This window comes from Syngnathus scovelli, chromosome 22 (assembly GCF_024217435.2).
Source record: "Syngnathus scovelli strain Florida chromosome 22, RoL_Ssco_1.2, whole genome shotgun sequence".
In the NCBI taxonomy this organism is placed as follows: Eukaryota; Metazoa; Chordata; class Actinopteri; order Syngnathiformes; family Syngnathidae; genus Syngnathus; species Syngnathus scovelli.
Window position 1 is genome coordinate 2,109,299 of NC_090868.1, and position 26,998 is coordinate 2,136,296.

The 26,998-nt window shown below is 47.1% G+C and overlaps 2 protein-coding genes and 1 non-coding gene across 6 annotated transcripts in view; 1 reads left to right on the forward strand and 2 right to left on the reverse strand.

The window, feature by feature from the left end:
• Positions 1-2,073: 2,073 nt before the first annotated feature.
• Positions 2,074-26,998, reverse strand: part of syn3 (synapsin III) — a 77,585-nt gene continuing 52,660 nt past the window's right edge. For all 4 annotated transcript variants that reach the window (XM_049761618.2, XM_049761617.2, XM_068649538.1 and 1 more), the window contains 13 exons: positions 24,465-24,934; positions 21,997-22,054; positions 19,710-19,801; positions 16,674-16,830; positions 16,522-16,611; positions 5,552-5,614; positions 4,960-5,102; positions 4,694-4,768; positions 4,506-4,608; positions 3,335-3,466; positions 3,238-3,256; positions 3,015-3,165; positions 2,074-2,911 (listed from right to left, as the gene is read on the reverse strand). In XM_049761618.2, the coding sequence (XP_049617575.1) occupies positions 2,788-2,911; positions 3,015-3,165; positions 3,238-3,256; positions 3,335-3,466; positions 4,506-4,608; positions 4,694-4,768; positions 4,960-5,102; positions 5,552-5,614; positions 16,522-16,611; positions 16,674-16,830; positions 19,710-19,801; positions 21,997-22,054; positions 24,465-24,874 (1,617 nt within the window). In that variant the 5' untranslated portion in view covers positions 24,875-24,934 and the 3' untranslated portion in view covers positions 2,074-2,787. The remainder of the gene's footprint in view (positions 2,912-3,014; positions 3,166-3,237; positions 3,257-3,334; positions 3,467-4,505; positions 4,609-4,693; positions 4,769-4,959; positions 5,103-5,551; positions 5,615-16,521; positions 16,612-16,673; positions 16,831-19,709; positions 19,802-21,996; positions 22,055-24,464; positions 24,935-26,998) is intronic.
• On the forward strand, positions 9,517-16,467 carry LOC125992513 (metalloproteinase inhibitor 3). The gene is made up of 5 exons (XM_049761623.2): positions 9,517-9,844; positions 12,807-12,889; positions 13,620-13,731; positions 14,505-14,626; positions 15,300-16,467. The coding sequence occupies exons 1-5, from the start codon at positions 9,718-9,720 to the stop codon at positions 15,495-15,497; spliced, it is 642 nt and encodes a 213-aa protein (XP_049617580.1). The 5' UTR covers positions 9,517-9,717; the 3' UTR covers positions 15,498-16,467.
• On the reverse strand, positions 20,888-20,959 carry trnaq-cug (transfer RNA glutamine (anticodon CUG)). The gene has a single exon. It is a non-coding gene; the product is annotated as a tRNA-Gln (tRNA).

Sequence of the window (26,998 nt, forward strand, 5' to 3'; positions counted from 1 at the left end):
AAAGATGTGCGTCACCTTCGACACCGATGACAAACTTAACGTCGAAGAAAAAAAAAAAGTCTTCAAGGACTGCGGAAGTATTGAGTCACAGCGCTAAAGAAAACTTGAAGGACAATCGGGAGCGCGCAAGCCTCCACAAGGCCAAACAATCCAAATGAGGATGTGCACCTTGACTCGCCTTATGGATCAGCCCGGGTGGCGTCCATTTAAAAAAATGTCAACATTAAAAAAAAAAAAAAAAAAAAAAAAGGCTTGCGTGGGAAAGCACCAACACAGACAGAAGAACCTGCAGGTTGTCCATGTTTACAAGAGTGGCGCCTACGGGCAAGCGAGAACCTGCGGCACAATTGGACATTCCAACCTTGACACTGTCAGAAAAAAAAAAAAAAGAAATCACAGCAGCAACGGCAGATTACCATCGTCTGGTATGTATGGAAGCAAGTGTGAACAGCGGGACGCCAGATGAAGAGATAGAAGAGCGGCGCTGGAGAAAAAAAAAAGTTGTCATTGACTCTTATCAGGCACCCAAAAAAATTTTTTTTCCGAATGACCGTAAATGGAGAAAACTTATGAAGTTCTGCGGATGATGTGGGAAAAGTGCAAGCCGTAGCCAGGTGTTGTAAAAGTTCTCACTTTTAATAACACAAGTCTGAATTGCCGGGACAGAAAAAAAAAAAAAGAAAAAGAACAATAGTGGGGGAAATTACAGGAGCACTTCTCACAAGTAAGCACACCACACCCGAGCGAGGCACACAAGCGGGATCCGTTTTCATGCCACATTTACACCGAGATACAGAATACACCGAAAAGTAAAAAAAAACACCCAGAAAAAAAAAAAAACAGTTCCGTAAGTACAATGACTACAACTTTGCTCGCTTTTTTTTTTTTTTTTAAGTCTCTGTGGCTGCATATTTTTGACACCCTAAGAGAATCCAAATCATTCGCTACCAATGATTCGTTTTAACAGAGCTGGCAATGAATGAGTTAAAAAAGCGAGTATTAACTCCCGCCAAATCACTCGTGTGTCATTATCATGTCTAGAAATTAATTTCCCGGAAAGAATCTGGTTGCTTGTATTAGTCACCATAAAAAAAATAATTAAAAAAAAAGGGCCCGCTGATGTTATGAACTGGTGTGATTTTAATGGCGCAATCGGCGAGAGTACGGTATGACAAGCTACGTGCTAAGCTAGCACCCAGCCTATCATTGCTTTTAAATACATAAATAATAAATGACATCATGGCATTTAAGTACAGTGGCAGCAGTATTTCATAATTCATGCCGGCGTCCAATATGCTAACTAATGTTAGGACAAAGAGTCGGACACTACATTAGGTACACTTGTATTATAAGGCATGAATTTAATCCCTATAATAAAAACGCCTCGGAATCGATTTGAATTGACGCTTCGGTTCGACCGCAGTGGCTGGCAATTTATGCTCAGAAAATAAAATTGGATATGACATCATGAATACGACGAACGGCGCCGTTGTCGACTAAACGGGCCACCAGATGGATTTAAAGTCGGCGGCTACGTCGCTCGATGACGTCACGGCCGTTATTGCGTGGCACGTCTTTATTGTTTGGTTATTATGGCTTTTTTTTTTTTTCACATTTGTAGATACATACTTTTACAGAAAAGACAACACAAAATACTTGGAAGGGCTCCTAAAAAAGCTAATTTGGTCCCTTTGACACAGTGCATAAGTTGATGAAATGAAAAAAAATATTTTGCCACTGGTTGGAGCATATTAAGCACATTTTTGGAGTAAAAAAAAAAACGGATACGCAACATTTAAATTTGACCTGAACATCCGGCTGACTCAATATTTTTATTTTCAGGTTTGCTTTTTTTTTGTTTTTTTCTTTAACCCGCATTTAGGCTTCTTGGTGAGCAAAAAGAGGAGCCAACTAATGTGAGCAGAATTATTGCAAATCAAGGCTTTTCTTATTTTGTGGTAGCGGTACGAATTATTTACCACGCGGCATGCACTGAAAACAACATAAAAATACAACAACTTCACCGATACGTTTGAGGATTTTTTTTTTTTTTTTTCGCGGGGGGGGGGGGGGGGGGGGGGGGTGTTAACATTACAGTACAGCCGCAGCAGTTTGCCACCGACCCGACCAGGATGGAAATACTTAATTTCGGAATTACGGAATTGAGGACGGAAGACGATTTTTGCATTTGCACGGAAACGCTCAGCTCAAAGGTGGACGGGCTGCGCGACCGACGGCGGACTTATTTTCGCTTTGGTCATGTCAGGCCGAGGTAAAAGATTCACGAGTGACGCTGGTGAGCCCTATGTACAGCGTTTCCCCCCCCCACGCATTGTTAAAGTAGTGCTTTGCCGCCATCTTCTGGCATCTTTATTTAGAATGGCGGGGGGTGGGGGAACGCCGTGCACGCTTCCCTTGAGTAGACCGGACTGGTGTCAAGTATTGCCACGGGAGGCCGCAAACTGAGCAGTTGGAATGAACGGCGGCTTTGACATAAGAAGATGAGGAAATATCAAGCAGAAGAAGCCAGCCAGATACGGAATGCTTCGCCGCTAGAAAGGCCGAGCGAGGAAATCAATGATATTGATGGATTGGAATGGAATTTGGTTTGATTGCGGGCATCCGATGTCTCAAAGGGAAGACACAAAGGTCAAGTCGGGGGGGTCAGCCTTTCTAGTAGCGAAGGTGTGGATATTCACAAAGCAAGGGAAAACGGAGAGGACTGGAAGAGGAAGCTTGCGGGACTCCTTGACAGACGGACAGGAGGGGCAAGGCGGAAGGACGCTCTCAGTCAGAGAAGAGGCTGGCGAAGGACTGCCGAAGGCTGCGGATGGTCTCCGCTTTGGCCTCGTCGTCGCTCACGTTGCCTCGCAAAGTCTCGCTCAAGGTGTTGGTCAGCGACTGTGATTTGCTGCGCGGCAAACGGAGCAGTGACGTTTGGTTCTCGCCAAATTCTTATTTTTTTTTCTCCCTCCAAAACTTGTTTTTCTTAACAGGTGTGTTTCGACACTTACTTGAGTTGAGGTGACTGTTTCTGAGCTCCGGGTCCGGAATTGTCGGGGAGGGGTCCCGGCTGGAAGGACTGGCTGGGTGAGGTGGTGGCCGAGCGGGCCCGCTGCGGCGAGCCTTGTCCCGACGGGGAAGCCGAGCCTGAGCGCTGCCCCCCTGCAAGCGCCGTGTGCAAACATTCGTAAAAAAACAAAAGCTGCTTACGTCATCAATAAATTTTTCCCCTACCTCGTCTGGGCTGCGTGGTCTACGGATGGACACGGAAAAAGAAAATATTTACCATGCACAATTCAGGCTGGCTCATGTTTCACATTGACAAAACGACCTTAACTGAAGATGGCGGCGGCGTGGAAACTCCCAGCAGCACCTGGGCCATCTTGTGGAGGACCAGCTCTGTGATCAGCTGCTTGTCCTCCTCCACGTGTTCACCAATCAAAGGCATGGAGCTGTCCATCACCTGTGGATACACATAAATGAAATTCCAATTCTCTCCACTAGATGGCAGTGTTGCATCACAGGATAATTTTGCAAGTCCTCTCCACAGAGGCCTCTTTAATTCATCACTATCCCACTGTGGGGTGTGACCGCCCGAGCTGAGGATCCACCCAGCTGATTTATTCGGATCCAGAGTCATCTTGGGAAGCACAAGGGTGTTATTCTCCTCTTGAATTGAGCTTTTCTGTCTGGACAATGCAGTCGGCTGGCCAGCCGCATGGGAAAGTTCACTTTTGTTCAGTCTTCACGGAGGGAATTACTCACTCGTGAATGAAAATAAAAACATTCGCAGTGACAAATGCTCGTTACGTTCTCAGCTGTGCTATTTGTATGATTTCACTCATAATCTGAAAAGTTTGGATTCAACATGTTCATCAACAGGCAGTGAAGGCCACATTAGTCACGAGGGAGAAATGTCACGCGACAAAAAGCAGAGCCCAGCTATGATGGACGGACGGATGTCGCCTGCCACGCTCAATTAAATTCCATCACGGTGAAAGGCCGGGGGCAGATAGAGACGTCGGAGAGGAGGCGGAAGGAAATAGTTTGCATGCTGTCACTGCTCGGGCTCAGGGGAGCCGCTGCGTGTTTCTCCAAATAGATGAAAGTTAACGCAAAGAGGGTGGGGGTGGGCAAAAACCACTGTTGACCTCAGATAGTGAGTAAAAAATGTGATGTCAGACTGTCGGCCTAAATATGGACATGTCAGATGTCTCGCGTCAGCCTGTTTCCTCAGACCAGAAGACGTAATATTGAACTTTGTATCTTTTGGGGGAGAATTGAAGCTGAAGTCACGTTAGGTTATCTTCATTCACCCGTCGTGGTGTTTGGACTACCGACTAATCGTTCTTTCAAGGTTTTGATCACTGCGTACTTTCACGTGTAGACATCTTGCCTCAGTTGGCCATGATACAGGAAAAACAACAACAAAATGTCTCCAAGGGAGGCCTTGGCGAGTTCTCACTTATCCTCACAAGTATGTAACCTTTCAGCCGACTGACCTCGATGATGTAATCGTTGCCATCTTTGCCGTGAACGGCCTTCACCGCGCATATGTCGAGGCCGCCGAACATCTCTGCGCACGAATCCACCCACAGTCGGTACCTGGAACACAGCATTGATTTGTTGGCGCCATCTAGTGGCACAGGAAATGATTTGAAGTGATTTGAGGAGCTTCATTAAGATCCACCTGTCGGTCATGGCGATCTGCTCCAACATGGCCGAGCCCGTGTTTGCCTTCCAGTTGCCTGAAATGGAGGTCCTCCTTAAAAAAAAAAAAAGAGGGGAATGTGAGTCACTGACAATTTGTGAAAAGAATGCTAATGGGGGATGCATGCTAAGCGGTAGCAGTTAAAAGTGGCAGCGGGTTGTCAGGAAACGGAGATAAGCCTCGCACCAATAAATAGCTGCGAGGGAGGAAGCGACGGGCGATTACGAGCATATTGTTCATCTCACATGTAAGCCTTGTAGTTGCTGCCGATCTTCTGGATGCGGATGTCGTACTTGGACTGGACGTAGGGCTCGGTGGTGGCGTAGGTGCCGGCCAGCGCCACCACGCTGGTGATGTCCTGGAAGTCCTGCTGGTTCTCCACTTTGATCTGTTGGGCCGAGACGTGGCTACTAATTAGAAGGTGCCCGAAAGAGCCGGCGGCCGGGCGCTCTGCGGGAAGTTTGCACTTGCGCCGGATAATGAAAGTTGGAAACATGCGCACGGCGTGGCTTTGAACTACGTCACGCCTCTCCCGTTAAGCAATTAAGCGTCGGGCGGAAAGGGGGGGAGGGGGGGGATGACGCCATGGCGACACAGTCATTCCCCAAAAATAGACTTTTAAATTCAAATAGTCACAAAATGGTGGCATCGTTTACAGAAAGGAGGAAATTCCAACACGATGATTCTCGTGTTATTTGATATGACAATGTCAGGAAGCGCCGGCTGACTCATCTTTAAAGTAGCGCGGCGGCAAAACAAGACGGCTGGGAGAGATTGCGGCCGTAAATGTGCCCAAAAAATGTCAATAAGTCTAGAAAACTCTCAAGTCCAACTCACCTTGCCCATGCCGGAGTGGGCGTGGCCCATCTTCACCACCACAGGATAAGAAGAGCTTGTAACCTGGGGAAAAGGATGACACAGCACTTAGAATCTGGCGTACCCCCTGGAGGCTGCTCGAGGCCCCGCTTTTTTTCAATCCCCTGGGAAATATAAAAAAAAATAAAATATGCAAGCATAATGGGAACAATTTTAGATTTGAGGTCATCATTCCAATCTGACGCCAACACGTGAGCAACTGGGAAGAGAACGTCCTGCTCAGTAGGAACATTTGGCCCGTTAAATATACAGTAAGACCGATGCGGCGTTGACCGCATTTAGAGAAAAACCGAGAGCGGAAAACTCCTTTTCGCTCGTGCGGGGGAAACGTGGTGTCCACGGCGGCGAGTCCCGTGGCATCGGTCTAAACTTCAACTTGCCCATTTCCAGAACGAAGTTTAGAAACGTGAGTGAGGTTCTGGGAAACCGACGGGAATGGGCAGACCCGCAAGCACGTTTGTTTGAGGTGAACTCTCTGCCGGTAAAGGCTTCAAATCACACTCGGAACCAAAATAAGCGTGAACTTTAACAGCTGCAATCTTTCACCTAGTAAGAAAAAGTTTGCACACCCTTTGAGCTTATAATGGGACGGAACAGGGTCGGCCTTGATTATCTCTTCTGCGTTGGAGCAAAGACAGAACGGAAATGAAATCATCATTTGTTGTTAAATGTGCAAAAAAAAAAAAAGAATGCTGAAACGGCCGTCACACAGAGATCAGATGGACGAGGTTCGCCACGTACCCGAGAAGTACTCGGTAGCGGCAAGGTGTGGATGTTTGTCTTTTGGGAGAAGTGAGGTTTGCGTGGACCGGGCCCACAGACTCCCATTCTTTGTCTGGACATGTTCCTTCCAGTCATTCCCATGAGTGTGGCAATGACGGCACAAGTGGAAGACAGGCGAGGGGGAGACGACCACATCCTCGGCCCCTCCCTTAGGGGAGACTCTTCAAAAGCCGCAAAAACATGCAACGTCACCTTCAATGTTATCTCATTTGAGTCATGAGGGCGTGAAGTCGTCTCAAACTAAAAAAAGAAAAAAATCCAATTATGCGGCTCTCCTCATTTAGCGTAAATACGACAGACCAGTCCCGGCAAATTATGGAAATACTTCAGGGAAGCCCCCTCCCTTCATCTCCATGGAAGTGAGTCACACACATGATTGTCGCTCAGGTCGGTCCCTGCGGGGAATTGTGCTTCGCTAATTCCCACCCAAAAACCAATTTGCGGTGAAACTTTCCATGACCCAGAACGCTTTACGTCGGTTATCGTGAAACTCCGACGCGACACATGGCACGCTCATTTACGATCACTTCATTTTACCACATGATGGTGAAGGACACGGGCCAGACAAAAAGCAGGAGACCCCCACCCGCAACGCTTGCGTAACATTTCAATTGGCTCTGAAACATCGGACAGTAGTATAGCGGTTGTACGGGTAGCACTTTTCTTTCCCCTTACAAATTCGCGAGACTGTAAAACTTCAAAAGACATTTTACAGCGTCACGAGCATGACACATACGTATAAATTCCTGGATACAAGTTGCCATGGCAACCGTTTATGCTAACAGACTTTAGCTGCCGTTTAACTATTTACAGTCCACGCTGCCTAACAGGGGCGAGCTAATTATTGTGAAATCGAAGCTGGTCTGGTTCTCATTATCGTCAGTCCTGTTGTGCCAGTAGCGAAATAAAGGTACCCCGTCGATATTTTTGCCGCAGCTTCCATGAGTCACGGTGACATCCTCTTCTTGTAACTACAGGCTACTAAAAAAAGAAGGCAGTTAGCGTCGCCTCGTTAAGTCAAAAGCGGAATAAACAAATAGCAGCGCGTGCTGCCAAAACTCTCAAGACGGTTCCACTGCGACCGCCAAAGGTCACGCGAGTACCAAGAAATCGGAAGATTCCCATAAGGGTCGGCTAGACATTCCCTTAGTGTAAGACAAGCGTGGAAAAATGGCGTAAAAGCAAAACAGACAGACGCAAACCGGCCCTTAATTGTGGAAAAGGGGAGACCCGAAGAGGAATCCCGACTGGAAATCCATTTGGGTTCTGAAAAAAAAAAAAAACTCATTCCAGTGGAAGAAATATCAGCGGTGCATTGTGGTCAGATATGGAAAAGTACTTTGGAAGTTCTTCACGTCTTTCTTGTTGAGACTAATTAGTGCCAATCCTAATTAGAGCCAGTCCTGCAAAATCCATCAACTGCATGCCACGAAAGCAAAGCAGAAATTCAACAGGTAGGAAAGTTGACAAGGGAGGAAGGAAAAGCAAACGAGCGCCAAAGCGCATACCGGGCCCGTCCCGAATGTCAGCGCCGCCACTGTTTTCAATTAAGAAAGACCGATGAATGTTCTGGAAGATGTTCGGGAACAGCTGGTTTCAGCAACGTGCGTCCCGTACCAGGTCTCGCTCACGAATACTTCCCACGTCCACCTTCCCTGGAAGCGCTCAAGTTTCTCGACATTTATCTTTTTCTCCTCGGAAGAAGCACTAAAGCCGTTTATTGCTCCGACCAGATGGGCTTGGATCAATTGGAACGCTCTCGGGACGGAATAAAACGCCCATTTAGTATATGGCGGGAATATGAGTACATTTATTTTATGGCTCACTTGCTAGTTGAGAAAAAAAATGTGGTTTAATACCAGCGTGGGGATATTTGACTTTTTTTTTTGTTTACATTCAATCAGAGGGTTGTGGGCCACATGTGGACCAGAACCAACCCCGAGGGTCCCAGCGTTTGATGAAAATGATGGCTTCAAAAATAAATAGGTAATTACAGCAACAATTTTCCCCTCTCTAAAAAACGTAAATTGATGTTTGCAGGACCCTTCCCTCTGCCACGTTCATATTGTAGTATGTCAGGAATGTTGCCTGAGTGAAATCATTTGTTCTCTCAAACGAATCAACGTCCCCCCCTGGTCTTCATCTCCACATTTGGGCATACAAAGCGGGGAGTCGCATGCCGACCTCGTGTCTGAGCGCAGGAATGTCACATATCTGTTATTTCAGACGTCAGGTCGGAAGGCTGAAATAATATCTGACGAGGCGTTATCGACGACACGCAGCGGCCGAGCGGCTTCACGTGCTTCCGCTCGACGTCTGCCGCTATTAAAGTCGCCCGAGCGGATCCCATTTGGCCTCTTCGATGAGAAAACGACGTTGTAATCTACTGAGCAAACAACTGACTTAATTTTCGGCCTTTAGAGAAAATACTTAATGTGTAAGGCATGAACAGAAAAAAAAAAATAATAATAATCAACAGCGCCAGTTTCAGAACACTTTGAGTTAATCTTTATAAAAGAGAGTCACTCGGTAACCAAACGTCTCATTTACATAATTCCGTTGGCAAAACGCCAAGGCGATACCGCTCAGCGATATGAAGAGAGACAATGCTTAACGAAGGCGCACGAACTAACGGTCGTACTTCCTTAACTTGATTATTCCCGGCTGGGTTATATAACGGCGAGTATCGTCATTCCTTAACATAGCTCGCCTTCAGTCTGTGCAGATAAGCCTCTGCAGCGATAACACGGTTGCGCTCAGGTTCACCGAGACGGTCGGAGGCGGAAGAAGACCGCTTTAATTGGCTAATTTAACCCCGGCCGCTGCGCTCGTGGGCTTTGGAGAATCGACTCGGATTAAAAGAGACAGTGGGTCCTGCCTTCAAGGTTGCGGGCGGGCTGAGGCAGCAGTTGATCTTATTTTGGAATATATTTATTCAGATTAAGGTGGAAATTAGAAAAGAAAAGCTATTTGATATTAATTATTGGAAAAAAACAAAAGGCTGCATCCTATTTTTCAACATGGTCTTTCCCTCCCACAAAAAAAAACAAAAACAATTCCAGTGCGCCACCGGTCTGTTCTGGAATCACCGGGGCCCCGCCCCCGGGCTGCAGAGGGGGCGTGACGGCGTATCTGCGCGGCGTGCTTATATCTTACGCCAGAGCCGCTCTCAAGCATCAGAGTGGAGAGACGCTCCAAAGAGAAGCAGAGAAGCTCCAGAGAGAGAGAGAGAGAGAGGGAGGGAGAAACGCCGCACCGACGAGACTCGGACATAAAGCTCCAGCGGATCCACGCGGAGAACACACACACGCCACTCGCAGCACCGGGGGAGAAACTCGAGAGCGATGCAGCCGCCGTACGGACACCTGCTCAGCCTGCTGTTAGTCAGCAGCCTGCAGCTTCACCAGCTCGCCGAGGGCTGCTCGTGCGCCCTGACGCACCCCCAAGACGCCTACTGCAACTCCGACATAGGTGAGAAATCGCGGACGGACGGACGGGCGGGCAACTTGTCAGCGTTCGACTCGTTAAAATACTCGTGCATATCTACGGCTTGTAATACAACACAGACTATTTTCGGCGAGTACGAAAGTGATGGCTAAAAACAGCTCGGCTCCAAAGTGACTTAAGGAGACTTTCCGATATAAGTGCCAAGCAGTGATTTTAACTTTACATGTAAGTCAGGCGACTTAAGTATGCAGCTCGTGATTTCTTGTCATTTATCAAATAAAAAATCATCAGCATGCCATTATGTCTCCCCGGGAATTTACAATTGACCAAACATTCCGTGTTCTGCTCATTAGCATTGGATAACATGATTTGTCAGTTCTTGGAATATTCTACAAGTACATTAAAGTGTCCTGGTGACGTTGCAGTGACTAGCGATCACCACTAGAGGGCGCTAAAGGTTATGTGCGTTGATTTTACGTTAATAATATTCATTCATATAGATTAGCAGCGTCTGACCTGTTTTCGTTATATGTCGCGTTGTAGTTGAGGAGCACTTCCGAATTATTTTGTTTTTCATTAAATAAATGACAAATGCAAAATGAGAGCACTGGCGAGGAATTGTTTACAATATCCTGTGTGCCCAAATCACATGACCTCGTGAGCTGGATTTGAGAGATGGGAAAACCACATGAGAACGGCGCAGGGTCGCTCTCGCAAAGGCGTGTTGGCTGTGTGGCGTTTTATCCTCGCATCACCTGACGCTCGCTCACAAGAAGAGATTTCGCTTGGCATTTAAACGCCTCGAGTTGTCAATGCTGGAGTGGAAAAAAAAAAATCTGCATCTGTCTTTCCCAGAAATGTTCAGATCCCTCAGAGGACCAGCAGAGTCAGAATCTGGAAGTGACTTCAATGAAGCGCGTGATCAATGACGAGCCACACAAATCTGTTTACCAATTCGCTAGCTTAGCTCGAGATGATCTGAGATGTTGGATTTAAAAGGATTACCACTCCTGGTGGCGGCTTATCCGATTTGCGTGCGGCGTAACAACCGAATGCCGCTTCACCGTGTTCGCTTTGAACTCATTTTTGGGGGGGTTTCATTGAAGGAAATTTTCGATAGTAGCATGAATTGGCGTTCTGAAGAATTTGACCCCGAGGTTAGCAGATGCCAGATGATCCGAGACGGTCGCGGTAAATTTACTGACAGACGGGTTGCCTGCGCCGCTCAAGCTTGTTCAAACAGGAGTCGGTGTCAAAAGAAAACGTTGGGGGGGAGAGACCCTCTAATTCCGACTGCCGACTTCAAACAACGACATTCACTCAATTAGGGTTGCAAATCGGGTCGTCGCACTTGTCTGTTACGCTTAGTCATCGTTTCCCAGCATGCACCCGGCGGTGAACTTTGACCCCGAGGTGACGGGAGCAAACCTAGCGTCTCGAAGCGGGTCACTCGCAGGGGATTATGCTCGGTCTGGATTGAGAATAACGGCTCCTTTAAAACTTTGGGGGCTTAGCGACCACGTTTTCCTGGTACTACCAAAATCTGTGAATTGTGAAAAAAATTGATTGAATTTAAAAAGAGAGTCAAGCCGAGGCTTTGCGGCGTCTTAGCGCAGTGGCTCCGGCGATGAGGAGGAGAGTTACGCAAGCTTGGATTAGCTCCCCCCCCCCCCCCAACGTAACTTCAAATACAATGCCGTGTCAAAGGCTGGAGATTCCATACGCGGCTGAGATGTTTGCACCCTCGGCCAAAGCGGATCAAATGTCCCGCTCGTCACCTCCCCCGGTTGGGGAGGATCACGAGGCCGCCCGGAGGGGGGGGGGGGGGTTCATCATTTCGCACGAACAAATTTCTCCTCCATTTGACACAAACCTCCACAGCAGGGATTCATTTCCAGTGTTTATTTTCGAGCGCGCTAGTGTGTCATCCTGAGAATTCCTCTTCCGCCCACTCGCCTCCCCAAACTTGGAGCGCTTTCCTGCATGCTAGAAAAAAAATCGCCTCGCTTTATTTTCCTCACTCGGCAGTCGCACGTAGAACCCACAAATGAGTAAACCGCCTTTGTTTGCCACGTAGGCCGAAATGAAGCTTTAACTCGATTCTGCCAAATCTATTCAGCCGGCCGACCGCAGGGAAACAAACGAGATAAACGAATCAAGTCGAAGCCTCCCACTGACCAAAATTGATGCCGCATCCTCCGCGGGAGATTCACGCAGGTTGAGCGTTTCATAAATGCTGGTAAAGTGACAAAAATATCGTCGCTGAAGGGAGAAGAGGTCAAGAGGTCAGAGGAGTCGTCCGTCCCTGCAGCAGCTGAGGCCCTTTGCGCATTCCTCGGGATGATGACACCAATTACCGGCCGGCGTCCGACAAAAGGCCTCCTGTCCGAACGCACTCGAGTCAAATCAGATGACGAGCGGCCCGTTCACGTATTTCTCCCGAAAACCTCTGAGAGGATCAAATCGTCAAAATCTTTGGTGGGGAATTAATTTTCCACTTTGTGACCAATCTTTGCTTCCGTTAAAGCCTTTTTATTTCTATCCTGCCTTCTTTAAAAAAAAAAAAAACAAGAATGAAAAGGCTGGTCGCTTTCTCGCCTCCCTTTCTGGGGAATGTGAACCCCTAAAGAATGTCAGAAGGAAATTCCACGAGGAGAAGATAACAAGCACGCTCAGTGTTAGTTGTGTCTGCGGCTGGCGGGCCCCGTTGGCAGCAGGTGAACTTCACAGAAGGGGCTGATCTCTTATCCAGGACCCGCTGAGGCTCAATTTACCCCGCTCCACAATAAGCCCCCTTGCTTCCACGCGAGGAAAAGCAAACAAATCGCCGTCGGGGAAGGAATATTTACATGAGGGTCCTGAACGCCGATAAGATCTTTTAGATCTCGATATATAGACGGTTGAATGTCTTAGCGGGGACGTGAACTTTTAAAAATATATAGTCTAAAAATTTGTCGCTGACTCGGCGGTTCGTTTCTCTTCGCAGTTATTCGTGCTAAAGTGGTCGGCAAGAAGCTACTGAGGGACGGACCTTTCGGAACCATGCGCTACACCGTCAAGCAAATGAAGGTAAGACGAGCGAATGGGCAAAATGTTTTGACTTTTCCGGCGGCAGTGACGGTCATACACACACACGCTGTTGTCATGTGACGGATTGATAGCGCTGTTGTTGTGGAAAAGCGGCTGACTTCCGATATTCTTACATAACTGCATATTTCTCGGAGATGCTGACATCAGCCCACAGCTTCCACGGGAGCCAGGCTCCGGGATTAAACGGGCTTTGCGGGCATTACATCTCGTGTAAACATTCCAACGGGCCAAACACGGACAAATACGTGAAATGACATATTGACCTCTTCGTTTATTTATCTGCTGATTTGGTACGTCAAATTCCTTCCGAGTGGAAACAAAAGGAAAAACGCCGTTGGCAAACTTAAGTAACAGTTTGGTCTGGGAGGCCAAAGTCTAAAAATGGATTTCCTGTTGTTCCCAGACAAATAAATTGCAGCGGAAGAAAAGTTCTCAGGGCAAACACTGACTCGGCATACCTGAGCTAAATGGAGGGAGCCCGAGTCCGGCCGCTTAGCAAGGAATATCGGCGACGGCTTGCCAACGCCGCGTCAAACATAATCGTGTTATCTACGATTTGCCCGCAAGGCATTCCCGCCTCAAGGAATGTCATCTGATAAAGCCGACATGCTTAATTTCGGATTATTTTTTTTTTGTGGGGGCCGCGGTGCCGGCACGACGCGAGATTTTTTTTTTTTTTAACTCGATCTTTTCTTCTCACGTCTTGCAGATGTACAAAGGATTTGAAAAAATCCAACACGTGCAGCATATTTACACGGACGCCTCGGAGAGTCTCTGCGGCGTCAAGTTTGATATCAACAAGTATCAGTACCTCATCACAGGTGAGTGAAGTTTGTACGCACGGGATAAGCGGAGCACAAAAAAAAAAAAATGTTGAGAAACATTGAAATGAAATCACCGGGCTTAGACTAAGCTCCTTAGTTAGCGCCGCGGCTTAATCCTCCAGACGTATTGCGCAATTTCACGCTGGAAACTGTGGGAACCGTTTGGGAAACGTGACTGTGCAACTTTGGTTCTGGAAAAATCTCTCCGGTTTCAAAGTCGACTGTTTTGTCTCGAACAACTTGTAATTGCCGAAGGAGCAGGAAGCGACGGGGTTTCTGGCGAGGCCATTTTATGACTTGCTATTTCCAACAGAAGTGGCGTTTACTTTGGACCCCGCGGTGCTTGGCGTACGCTAAGCTCTGACTTGTAAATACCGTAACTACATCCCGCCGTGCTGGCGGCCATCTTTTTCCGGCCCGGGTGCGAGTGACATCACCGTAGTTCTCGGGGGGGGTCTAAATCTAGTCACGCGTATGATCGGAGGCGATTCAAACGCGCCGACACGTGGGAAGGGTGACTTGGCGGGCGGCTGTCAAATTCCAGCGTGGCGAAAACACGACGTACGGTGACATAACCCGATGTCCGCGAGGGCACCTGTCTCAGGAGTCGGTAAGCCGCAAACAGACGGCGGAGCCAAAAATAACCCCCCGGTGACCTTTGGGTATTCAGAAATAGGGGGGGGTCCGGTTTAATTGGGCTTACGCTCCGAGATTGTCTTACGATTGTGAAACCCGGGGTCCTCGTGATACATGTTTGCCGCCTTCGGCAGGGCGGGTGTACGACGGCAAGGTGTACACGGGATTGTGCAACTTCAACGAGCGGTGGGAGCGCCTGTCGTTGGCTCAGAAGAAAGGCATCAACCATCGCTACCAGCTGGGCTGCAACTGCAGGGTGAGTAGAAAGCAGGTCGCCGCATCTTGAATGGTCATTAAACGGCGTCCAGTCGCTAACGTGTAACTCAACGAGCGAGACGGCTCGGTTTCCGGTTTTAATGTAGCGAGCGCACGTAAGACGTAAAACCAACGACCCGGCGCGGATTGACTTCCATCTGCTAACATCATCGGCTACTTACAAAGACCTCCTTGTTGCCGGCCGGGAACTTGAAGGAAGTCATCGAGAAAAGGAAAACATCCTTCAAACCGTGACTTGAGCTCAGAAGTTATTTTCTCTTCCACTTATGAAAATGACTCCAGAGCAGGAAGTTGTGAACCGCAGAGGACAATTTCTCCAACCTTTAAATTGGCAAGTTCAAATTGGACTTAATTTGTCTCATTCAGATCCAAAGAAGCAGCTGGCGACTGTGATTTTTTTTTTTTTTTTTTGTCAATAAACGGCGTTTCCGTTCATTACCTCCTTGAGAGGTGACGCCGCGTGAATCTTCCGTTTTTGTTTTCAAAGCTTTTTGTGCAAACACCTGGAGGGCGAGAGCGTTTAACTAAATCCTTCGGGAGCCGTGCAAAAAAAAAAAAAAAAATCTGTGCCTCTCATTCCTCCCAATGAGGCTCATTTCCGTCGAGCCGAAAAGAACTTTGAAATCATCTGACTGATCTTTCCGTCCGTGTAGATCAAACCGTGTCACTACCTGCCCTGCTTCGTGACCTCCAAGACCGAGTGCCTATGGACGGACATGTTGTCCCACTTTGGCTATCCGGGCTACCAGTCCCGACACTACGCCTGCATCCAGCAGAAGGAGGGCTACTGCAGCTGGTATCGGGGCATGAACACCCGTGAGAAAACGGTCGTCAACACAACTGACCCCTGAACCCCCCCCCCGAGCCTCAACAATCATTCCCCCCCCCCTCCCCTCATCGAGTATTACTGAGTCCCGCACTAAGGACAAAAAAAACAGACGGCCAATCCGTTACAGCGCCAATGTCTGATCTCTAAACAAATTAGAAGTTTCTGGGCCACGGATGAAATCAGAAAACGATCAAATTTAAAGACGCAAAAAAAATGCCTGTTACAGTGCGGACGAACGGAAAAGCGACGCGTTGCCCAGAGACGGTGAGATTTTATTTTTTATTGTACATAAGCTACAGAAATGAATTATCAACTAAACTGAAACCTTTTCAAAACATGTATTTATCTGGATCAGATGGTAGATTTGCTGTGGATGTATATACTATATATATATATATATATTATATTATATTATATTAAACAAAAACAACCAAGTGTCCTAAATGAGGGACCAGCTTTTTCAAGTTGAATATCGTGTTGGGTTTTTTTCGCAAGCGTGATCATAATTTACAAACCAATCAACAATAAGCGGAGGTTTCCGAGTTTTTTCACGTCGATTTTCAGAACGATTTCAAATCCAGTATATAAACGTAACAATATGGTTCTTTCTGCTTTTTCTTATTTTTCTTTCCAGAACACTATCTTCAGTTCATTCCATGAAATCGATAGACACGCGATTGCTTTGGCCTGGTTGTCAAAGATTTGCTCATTTTACAATAAATATAAAACCGAGGCTTTTTATCATTGCGCAACACCCGATTATTCAATTCAACGCCGATTAATCGGTGATGGTGTTTTTTTCTTCGACTGAGGTGTTTGTTTGTCCCGTTCTGTGGTTCACTTTTGTGTAAATATACTGTCTCAAGTTTGATCCTTATGAAAAAAAAAAAAAAAATGCAATCAAGGAAATTGTGTACAGTCAAATGTGTAAAACGCTGTTTCCTGAAGTATGGCTATTTTATATTTTTATAATAAAGATTGAATGAATAAGAGTTTGTATGCATTTTTTTTCCTCTCCCTCATAAAAATAATAATAGTTCACTTACCATTTGCATGTGGTTGGCATAGAAGGTTTGTTCGTTCAGGGGGAACTTCTCGGCACCGAGGGTGTGGTAGATCTTGATCATCTGAGAGAACTGCCAGAGAAAAATCATGGCAAGACTATCTTTTTTTTTCACCGCAGTATTGTGAGACTTACCACCCAAGGCTTGCTGCAAAAGTTGTAGATGGAGAAGATGGAGTTGATACTGGGCACGCCGCCAAAATGCAAGCCGATGACCAGATTCCTGAAGTCCTCCCCTGGGACCATGCTGTAGGCATGCTGGCGAATCAGGACAAAATCCGGTTTGAAGGACCTGAAAGCAGATTCGGGAATGCTTCAAATTGACGAGGAGCTCTGTCAGCACATTGCATCTGGACGCTCGGGAGCTCCATTATTTACCAGCTGTGCCCTGGAGAGCACCTAATCTTTTTGGACTATCTATCCAATTAACACAGCCTAATCCTTTCTTTACCGGGCCAAGAGCCAAGGAACCCATCGAGTACCTACTCATTTCAAATCGCTTTGGTCTCCAGTTGAGGAGATACAGAAATATATATTTTTTAAAAACTGGTTGCTAAAATGTCACAAGCTTACGACGTGCTCTTTCGAGACTTTAAGTGTTCTGTCGTCGGCGACAGAGTGACTACAGCTGTTCTTGCCCCACTGCCGCCGCTGCTCCTGCGGCACTCCGCCGCGGTGGCTGCAAACCTGCTATTTATACCGGATGAAACCGGTCCGGCGGGGCTGGCTTGGGAACCAAAACAGTTTCAAGTGCCGCATGGTGGAAGTGCCAGCGACCGCCGCGCTCTCTTGCGGGTAAAGTGTCCCAGATACAGTTTTGAAAACATTCTGTCCAATTTACGGCGGAATATGTGGCAATTAGTTATCCGGTGATCGGTAAGTTGCAAAAACATCTCAGCGAGTGTAAACAACAAACCGTCGGACTACTCCGATGACTCATTCTGGCCGGAGAAAATGATCGCATCCAAAAAAAAACGAGCCAGTTCGTCCGTGTGAAGTGGCCGGACTCAAGCGTCATTTTGTCCTCCACCGGTCTTGTTGTCATTGCGGCACCGGTGCCATCTGGCAGAGGCTCAAATTCAATCTGGTTGCCTGGTCAGGCAGACACGATGGAGGCGGGAAATGAATTTGGTGAGTTGAGCCGTTTTGGTTTTATTACAAAAGTTTCATTACAGCCCTGAAAAAGCAAGCAACCCCCCTGGCACCCGAAAGCCTTGTCTGTGAAAAGGATTTATTTGCCCTGTAACAAGATGAAGCTCTCTGTAGTATTAGGTGTTGAGGCAGTTCTGGGCAGCCCACTTCCTCGGCTGATTAAAAGGGCCCTTAAAGAGGGTCAGCGGAAAGGCTTGTCTTGTGCTATGTACGTCTCGGAATTAGCTGTGTGTGGTCCAAAGTGGTAAATCGTCACCTGAGGTAACCGAAGACCGGGAGGTTAATCTGGTACAGAAAACTACAAGAAACGGGACGAGGATCTGCTCATGTAATCCGTCTGACTCTTTTCGATTGTGCTCTGGAAAGAAAAAAGAAAAAAAATCGGAAATTAACTTTTAGAGCCTGTCACCGAGGCCGGGAAAAATCTTTCACACTGTAGCATTTGATCTCCAGGTGTGGCCGAGCAAATAAATCAACGTCGTACCGCTTCGTAAAAAAAAAAAAGTTTTTTTGCTCAATGACTTCTCGATGACTTCTCAAAGTGCCGTAAAACACGAGGTGAATAGGAAACCGATCGATTGGGTTTCATTACGCCGTGCGCTAAGTAAGTATCCGCAGCCTCATCGATGCACTTCTTTACCCGGACGGTCTTAATTAGGCACTTTGAGCGCAATAAAAGTTGTCTTTTATTGAATTCTCACGTATGCCGTGATAAAAGTTCCACGCTGCAAAGCAGAAACACTCCCGACTACCATTTATTTTTATGTGGAGCAAACAGATACGACGAATGTAACGGCAGTAAAACCAGCTCAATAAACGCCAATGAGCAATTAATCAACAAGTTTTATTCTTAAGCGACGAGAAGACGGCACACGTTTCCAAGCGATTCCTCCATTTTGGACGGAGGTTTTGGCAGCTCCGTGCCCTCGGAGGTTCCAAAGGGCTGACTAAAGAGAGAGAAGGACGCGTCATAACGACTCTACCTTGTGGTGTGGCGTTTAGCGGTTCGGCCGCACGCCACGTCGCGCCGCCCGCGCTGGCATTTCAAGCGCTTCCCAGCAGAACAAGCGTGACGGAAAAACATGGAAACAAACTCGCTGGCTGCACACAGACACGTGCGGCACGGCACGCTTGACATTCTTTTGGCGCTCTGGATTGTTTTGATAGTGAGCTAACGCTAGCTAGCATGTTTTGACTACAAACACGCCGAACGTTAATGAATATATTTAGGGTCAGTATAATAGTTGTCATGTCCAGGAAGAAATATGCGAGTCAGAAATGTTTCCATCTTCCTTTTGGTCTGGAAACTTCTATTTGGAGGACGTTTGTTTGCCGTCAACCTGCCAGGCCACTTGGTAGACAAGGGCAGAGTCATAAAAGCGCAACTGTTTGACAATGAGGGCCATCGCTGCCGAACGAGGCGGCAGCCGCCACGCCATCTGCGTCCAATTTGGCTTCTCTATCATTACAGCGATAACGCCGAAACGACGCGCGCTCAAAAAAACCTCAATGTCAATTTTGATGAGGGCGGAAAAGCACTCGCGATGATTCTTTCTTGATTCTACCCACGTTCAATCGGTTCCTCGACTTGGGGTGAAGTTGAGGCCGAATCCCGACACAGCCAAATATTCTCAAGGAAGGCTTGTTGTGAAAAGAGATGACAAGCACGCGGCCAACTCATTAAATCAAAATAGAAAGTCGAGATGCATTAAGAGATTACATCACCTCTCCAGCGAGTCACGGTAATGATAAACAAGAAAATGAATTGCGCGGATTGTTTGGGCCGCCGACGGAAAAGCCATAAAGTGTCACATGAAGCTTTATAGAGGGGAGGACGGATGAAGTCATCTTTGCCACCCTGGATCAGCTGATCGTCACTCTCTTTCAACATGACAGTCTATTTAAATACGCGGTTTCGCGTGTCGGAACGCCGCCGCCGCTACTGTCGGAGCCAGCCGAACGTCGTTTGGAATAAGCGGCGAGATTATTGCGGGGGGGGGGGGGTTGAGTTTTCCTTACCTGACCATTTTGGTGCCCGCCTTGTTGACCTGCATGTCCACCATACATCCGGAAGTGACGTAGGAGGCCAGGTTGATCTCTGAGAACTCCGCCTGGGAAATAAAAACAAAGATTTTTATTTATTTTTTTAAACCCGATAACACATTTGGCTTTTACGCAAAAAAAGGTGCGATAATCAGACATTTGAATTAATCCAACCAGACAGACTTTGTGCTTGGCTTCATTTAGCATATTATTCGGGGGGGGGGGGGGAGCATGTGACGAGAGGCAAATGAGGTTATTCTCCGTCTGCGAGCTCCAGAGAAAAACGTTCGACTGATGAGAACAAGACTTCAAACGAGACAATCACGGCGGCATCATCGGAGACCACACGGCACCAAACATTTGAAAGTAAATTTTAAATGTGCTGAATTTGAATGGAGATGAGCAGCTAAATATTTGATGCCGCATTTAAAACACATTAGCCGAGTTGCAAATATTTAATCGATTTTATTTTCTATTAACTACTAATAATCATCTGTTTATGTCAGTGACGTATAATGACAGGGAAAACAATTCAACGCTCTTCCACTAGATGGCAGATGTTTCGCAATCATCCTGCTTAGCCGAGCTTTATATGGGCTTTCATTAACAACAGCGACGACAAAAAAAAAAAAAAAAAGCAAATATCCTCAGTGCTCTTTCGTGACGGCATGAGGATGTGAGTCATCGCCGAAAGAAATGTGCCAATGACATTAAAGCGAAATAACACCCACTCCCCTTTTATTCGCTCGCCGAGGAAGAGCAAGGGGGACAACTAGGTGTCGGGTGGAATTCAATTTGCTTCAAGGACGTGATGCGCTCCCGCTTCAGAAAAGAAACATACGTGTGTGTGTGTGCGTGATCTGCGTATTTACATGGTGCCATCAAAGAGTGGGCAAAACATTGGCAAGGCCAGAAAGCTAGGATGGGAGGCTTTTCACGGCGCCATGGCAACGCATTCAAACACGCGTTTGCCCTGGGAAAGGAAAACAGGAAGTGATACGCCAGACAACAGCCTCCAGGGTTAATTCTTGTTGACCTGCATTGCGGACTGAATGAAGTTTTATGGCCTAATTGTCAAGAGGAAACGACTTGTTCCTCTCACAACAACTTGCATCAGTTTTGAGCGAATTGAAACACTTGAAATATAAAAATCAAGGTTCCACCGAGATTTGAACTCGGATCGCTGGATTCAGAGTCCAGAGTGCTAACCATTACACCATGGAACCGTGCATGCAATTACTAGCATGACTGAACATATAGAGAGCTATGACAACTATGTTAAGCACATCGCTACCAGTTATTCACTCTTGCTGCCAAAGGGGGCGCTAGAGTTTGACATACCAAAGTGGAAAGGCTGTTAAGGTCACAAAGGTGACCTTTTAAGGTGTAACCTTTGTTTTTTTTCTCGTTTTTGTTGCCACTTGATATCTTAACGTTAATTAGAATATATTTCATTTTATGTATATTATATTTCATTTTCAAACATCAGCTCATCACACCGTCTAAACACTTGTCAATTGCAAATTCCTACTTTATACATACAAGGATATTTTAAGTAAAATATGAGTAAAAAAAAAAAAACACTTTCACACATGCACCAAAAGAGAAGACCTGACCACAACAGTAGAGAGTCGAGCAAAAAGCCCGTAAAAGTCCAACTCTATGTGGTCCCTTTTTACTTTTGCCCATAAAAGCCCAACACTCGGTTTCAAAGAGCGCCGCAGTCTCAACAATGGCTTGCAGATGTAACCAAACGCTTATTGGAGGTAAATTAGATGCTAGCTAGCCACTGTAAATACGCGGCGTCTAGACGCATTTGCGTACGCAGGTACGAGTAATACCGGCGGCTTCCTGTCGGAAGCAACTCTGACTTTGGCAGATAAAACAAAAATATATAAAATATACAGTAATTTGACATAACTAAAGCCAGAGAAAAAGAATGAAATGATTTCTGTCTCTCTTTCTCTTTTAATTCAACGTACAACTCGCTGTTTGTGTTCATGCTAATTGCGTCGATGCTAATTATCGTCTATGGAATCTCCCATTATATATTAGCATTGGCTTGCAAACAAAAGAGTCATCTTGTCTCTTTATTTTATGTTTCGTTTCAGACTAAACTTGAACTGAGAGTGGCGATAAACATCTTGAAATCTATTTACAAATCGGAGCGGACGAGCTCCCGCTTGTGAAGTGAGTCAACGCCGCAATAAAAGGCCGCGTCGTCAATCATACGAGATAACACGGGTCCTGTTTTTTTACATACCTGTTCCACGCGGATCTCATATTCGCCATTCAGCTTCTTCCCTCGAAAGTATTTGGCCCTGTAAAGAGACGTTTAGATTAGCAAAACGACCCTTGCTTTATTTCGGCACGAAAACACAATTGCATAAAGGTCGGAACAAACCTGAAGTAGCTTTTTTGTTTATTTGACAGGCGAAGATGTTTAAACAGACCTTTCCAAATACCTTGCTAGCTCATATTTTCCATGAGTACAGAACAGGACAGGACAAAGCTTCCAGTTTTTTTTAAACCGAGTTGGGAATTTCCAACGTGCATTTCTCAGCGCATTTCAAATCATTTCGCATTGATAGCCATGTTGTGTCCCAGTCCTCAGTGTTGAACTTTGACCCCGCGCAGCCGTGGGACTGCCAACAATCTGTCAAAAGGGTTTCAGGCTACATGGCGGAGGCCTTCGGTCACTAGGACGAGCTGTTTGGGATTTGCCTCTCGACCCGTTTGCGCTAAAGCACCGTTTCCCTTTACAACATTCTCCCTAATCCCCCCCCCCCCTACACACACGTGTCCTTTAAGGTACATTCATTATCCTTCATTACGGTCGCCGAGGGGGGATCTCCTCCATAAGATCTCCCAGCTGTTGCGACTTAAATGTTTGGGGTCTCGTTTGCTGTAATTTTGGAAGCTGTGAATCTTCCGACGGAGCTGACCTACATACTACACTGGCGGTGCCCCCCGTCACCCCCGCCGCGGAGACCCATTGGCTGCAAACGCTCGGAATGCGTTTCGAGACATTGCGAAATGTGTCGTCACTCGCGGCGACGCCGCTAATTTACGAGCCGCTGGGTTTTTGCTCGTGCTCGCGTGTAAACATTGGAGGCCCCGGAATTTCCTTCTCTCTTGCCCCACGCCCGTTATGTAAACTTCTCCGCTATTTATTTGCGCCGGGAGAAAACTTTTTCGCGTACGAGTCAAGTTGAATAAAACGTACGGTGAATGACACCGAGTCCAAAGTGTCGCTCGTATTATTCAAAGCGCAGTGCAAACAGATGGACGGCGATTTGGCAGGGCATTTTGCGTCCTGTCCCGGGAGAGACGGATGGCAAGTGCAGAAGATGTCGTGAGGGGGGGGGCAGGTGGTGGCGGCGATGCTTTTTGAGACTTTTTACTTGGGCGCTGTGTACTGCTTTTGTGCGCCAGTCATTGCTGGAGGCCAAGGCTTTCAGGATGGAGCCGAGTTTCCCCAGAGATGCCTGCCTCTCGGCTGGAATGCCCAGGAGGGAAATTCAGCGCTGAGGCAGAGAGCGATGGCTCTACCACATGCCTTCCAAGTCAACATACACTTCAAATCTCCAAAGCAGATTTTACAATGTGTGTAGAAGCCAACATCACCGCACGGATACGTTGCCAAAGCAGCAGGCAAATATTTGCCCTTTCTTTTATTTCTTTATTTTAACAACTTTCCTCTGAGGATGGCATGAACTTTAGCAATCACCTGAGACTTGCCTACAAGACATTTATCGCTTTTTTTTGGAACCTACTTCAGAGTACTGTCATGTACAAAGTACTAGTATTTCCAGTAAAGTTGCTGCACTACACTGCCATCTGCTGGCCAAAGACTTTCATTACAACACACACCGCAATCGTTTTAGATGAACAACAGCGCTACCAAGTGGTCATTTACAGAAATCACCTCCGCTCCCATCCGTCCATTGTCACTCACATTCACACCAACGGACAATTCAGTCTTCAATGGACCAAAACCGAATCGTTTCAGAAATGGCGAGATGTGAAGAAGATCACGTTAGCCCCCCCGGGGATATCAAACCAGCTGTGAGAAAAGACGATGGGCGAAATCGGCGAGTGATCCCGCTCATCGTATGGTGGGCCGGATTAATTTTGTGATGGCTTTCAAACCTGAGCTTCATCCCCGCAGAGCCTTTAGCGACGCTGCGTAATGATCCCTGCCGATGATTAATTCAGAAGGGGGCTGGAAATAGCCGCCAACACATCAGCAGAGGTTGAAGCTCCCCGGCGATGGCAGGCGACAAAATAACAAGTCACGAAACAACAAGAGCGTTTTATCGATTGGCTCCAACCGCCGCGGAGCTTTCTCTTTTTACGAAAAGCCTCTTCATTATACTTCTGTCAGATTTGGACTCGTTGCCATGGTTTTCCAAATTGGCTGTCAACACCAAAGTGTCACCTCCCGGTATTTCTTCGCGCGATGTTAAACGGCGACACGACGATGCATTTGGAGACCAGCAAGTACGAGGAGGGGAATCGCGATTAAGAGGAAAAGCCCCGCTTGGCCTATTTTTTCAGTCTTAGTGCACCAAATGGCGTAAGGACACCTCCTCAGCTAATCGTCAGGCTCCATTTAATAGCTTATTAAAAGTAAAAAGTGGCAATGCGTGGGCCCCGCCTAGCAACTACTGCTAATTAAATTATTATTTTTTTTTTTATATTTGGAGTTTCTGGTTGAATTCTACTCACCAGTCAGTGTGTGGATCATCAACAACCAGCAGGATCTTGGGTTTGCGGACGACCGGCTTAGGAGGCTGACTGCTTCCCGTCGGGGCAACCTCAGTAGTCGTGGCAGCGGCGGCCGCCGCCTTGGCGTGTGCGGCGGCCGCCACATTCTGCGCCATCTGGGCGCTCTTCACCACGCTGGAGAAGGAGCTGAGGAAGCTGCCCGTGCCGGCGGCCGGGCCGGGTGTCGAGCTCTGAGCCGGGGCCGGGCTCGGGGTTGGGATGCTCGGGGGCTGCCGGCGCTCCGTGGCTGGAGAGGCCGGGGAGGAGGTGGAGGATCCAGGCGGGGTGGGCCTCTGCAGATCCATCATGTAGCCGTTGGGCAGGTTGGCCACAAAGCTGCTGTCTGACAGGCGCCGGCGAAGGTAGTTCATGGTGACTTGGGCTGGTGGGGCAGTCAGGCCAAACGAGGAGTTCTGGGTGAAAAAAAAATCCTGCAAAAATAGGATCAAACATTATTAATCATGCCCAATTAATTGGGTACACCTTCACAATCCAATTATAGCTCTCAACTGATTAAATAAGAATTATTTATTTATAACAAATACATGGCAGGCAGAGCAATAATATGCTCTTCCACTAGATGGCAGAAGAGACATAATAAATCACCTGTTGCGATTTATGCAACATAAATTAGGTTACATACATACTGAGCAGGGATTTTTTTTTTTGTGGTGTGCCATATGTGGAATAAAAGTTCCAAATCACTAATTAGAAAGATTACATCACAGCAAGACGTGAAGTCGGGAGTGCAGATTCACAGCTGTTTTTTTTTTTTTTTTTTTGGTGGAGAAAACAGAAGCCCCCAGAGGGGAGGGAGCCTTGGTTATATAAGACGTGGAAGCCCAACGTGGCAGCGAGAAGGCAAACGAGCCCCTAAAAGCTGATTAAGGGAAGCGCTTTACAGAGGCAGTCGATAACGAGACCACGAACATTTGGCCAACGTGACGTCTGGACAATGTATGGCCATCTGGGAGCAATTTTTATTTTTGTAGCAACATACACAAGGTGCAAAACAAAAAGCAAGATCGGATTATCATTCTATTCGGGATTACAGCTTCCTTCCTTCCAAGGCGAGCGGCGGTAATAACAGCCTTTGTTCGCTAATGACACAGAAGTGTCGAACCCCTGCTGGTGAAAAGTGCGGGTACGCCTGGTTCCGTTTTTAGGAAGCTCATAATCACAACGGATACGTCACGAGACCCGTTTGCATAATCGGAAGGGGCGAGCTGTGTGAGTTTTTCAGAGTGTGACGCTGATTACCACGAGATAAGGTAACACGCTTAGAGGAATCAGCGGGAGCAGCCCGACTTGGCTTTTATTATTCATGACAGTCGGAGTTGAGGGTTCAGGAGTGTAAGCAGCGGGCGCGGGCGAGGTGGCGGCGGGAGAGCAAAAACGAAAAAGTCCAGAGTTGACGGGGAGTGCCTGACCCACTTTAGGCGCTTTTGCTCGTTCCACAAACAAGCAGCGGCGCCCACACACTCCAAAACAGATGTGAAGCGACTCCGACAAGATTTTTTTTATTCATCCGTGTAGGCGGGATGAAAGGCGACGTTGGCTTACCAGGACCTCCGAGTTGTTTGGTGATCAATATGTCAGCCGTTGTGTTAATTCACATCGAGTAACATTTCCGCCCATGAACGCAGTCAAGCTAAAGCTGCTTTGGAGGATCAACATCAACTTCCAGAAGCGAGACGCTCGACGCTAACTCGTTGCGTAGCTAACACCCTGAAACGACACCTTTGTCATCTTTTTTTTTTTTACCCAAGATGTGTTGTGTGAAAGTCTGCTGCTAATTTTAAATCACGACAAACCTCGCCAAGCGACTGTTATTTCGACGCGTGAAAACACACCGTCGACTTCTGTGATTTCCCCGCCCGCAACTTTTCACTTTTTCGAGATATTCTCGGACTCAGTTTGGTTTGGGGAAGTCGCGCCTGAGCTGAGAACTCTGACAAATGCGGCGACGGAACACTCGAGGCGCCGTCACACTGGCGAGGCTGGTGAGGCGCGGCCGAGTCATCCGCCTCGGTGACCTCGTCGTGCTTCTCGCCGCCGTCGCCGCATTAGGATTAAACGGTTCTGCTAAACGACAAGCTTCGGTTAATTCAAAGGACAAGACGATACGCATGGACGTGTGCGCATTTAACCAGGACAGAAAAAAATAAAAAAGGTCAGGGTCCTAATGAAATTATTATTGCAAAGAAAAAGCAATGTCGTTCATGCAGAGGAGGCGGACTAAGTAGTGAGACGATTGTTTATGGCGGTAAGGCTCGGATCTTCCCCGCGATTAGCTGATAAATAATTCAAGCCGTTTAGTAGTCGACTGCTCCGGGTCGTTATCGTCAATATTCGGGGGCTCTGTGCTTTCACCTGATATGATTGGCAGCCGGTGACGCCCTCGGAGCGGTCATTTTTTTTGTTTTGCTGCATCATGTAAAAAGATGATGCAGGCAGAGTAGAGCCTCGTGTGATTGGTCGAATTTTGAAAGCGG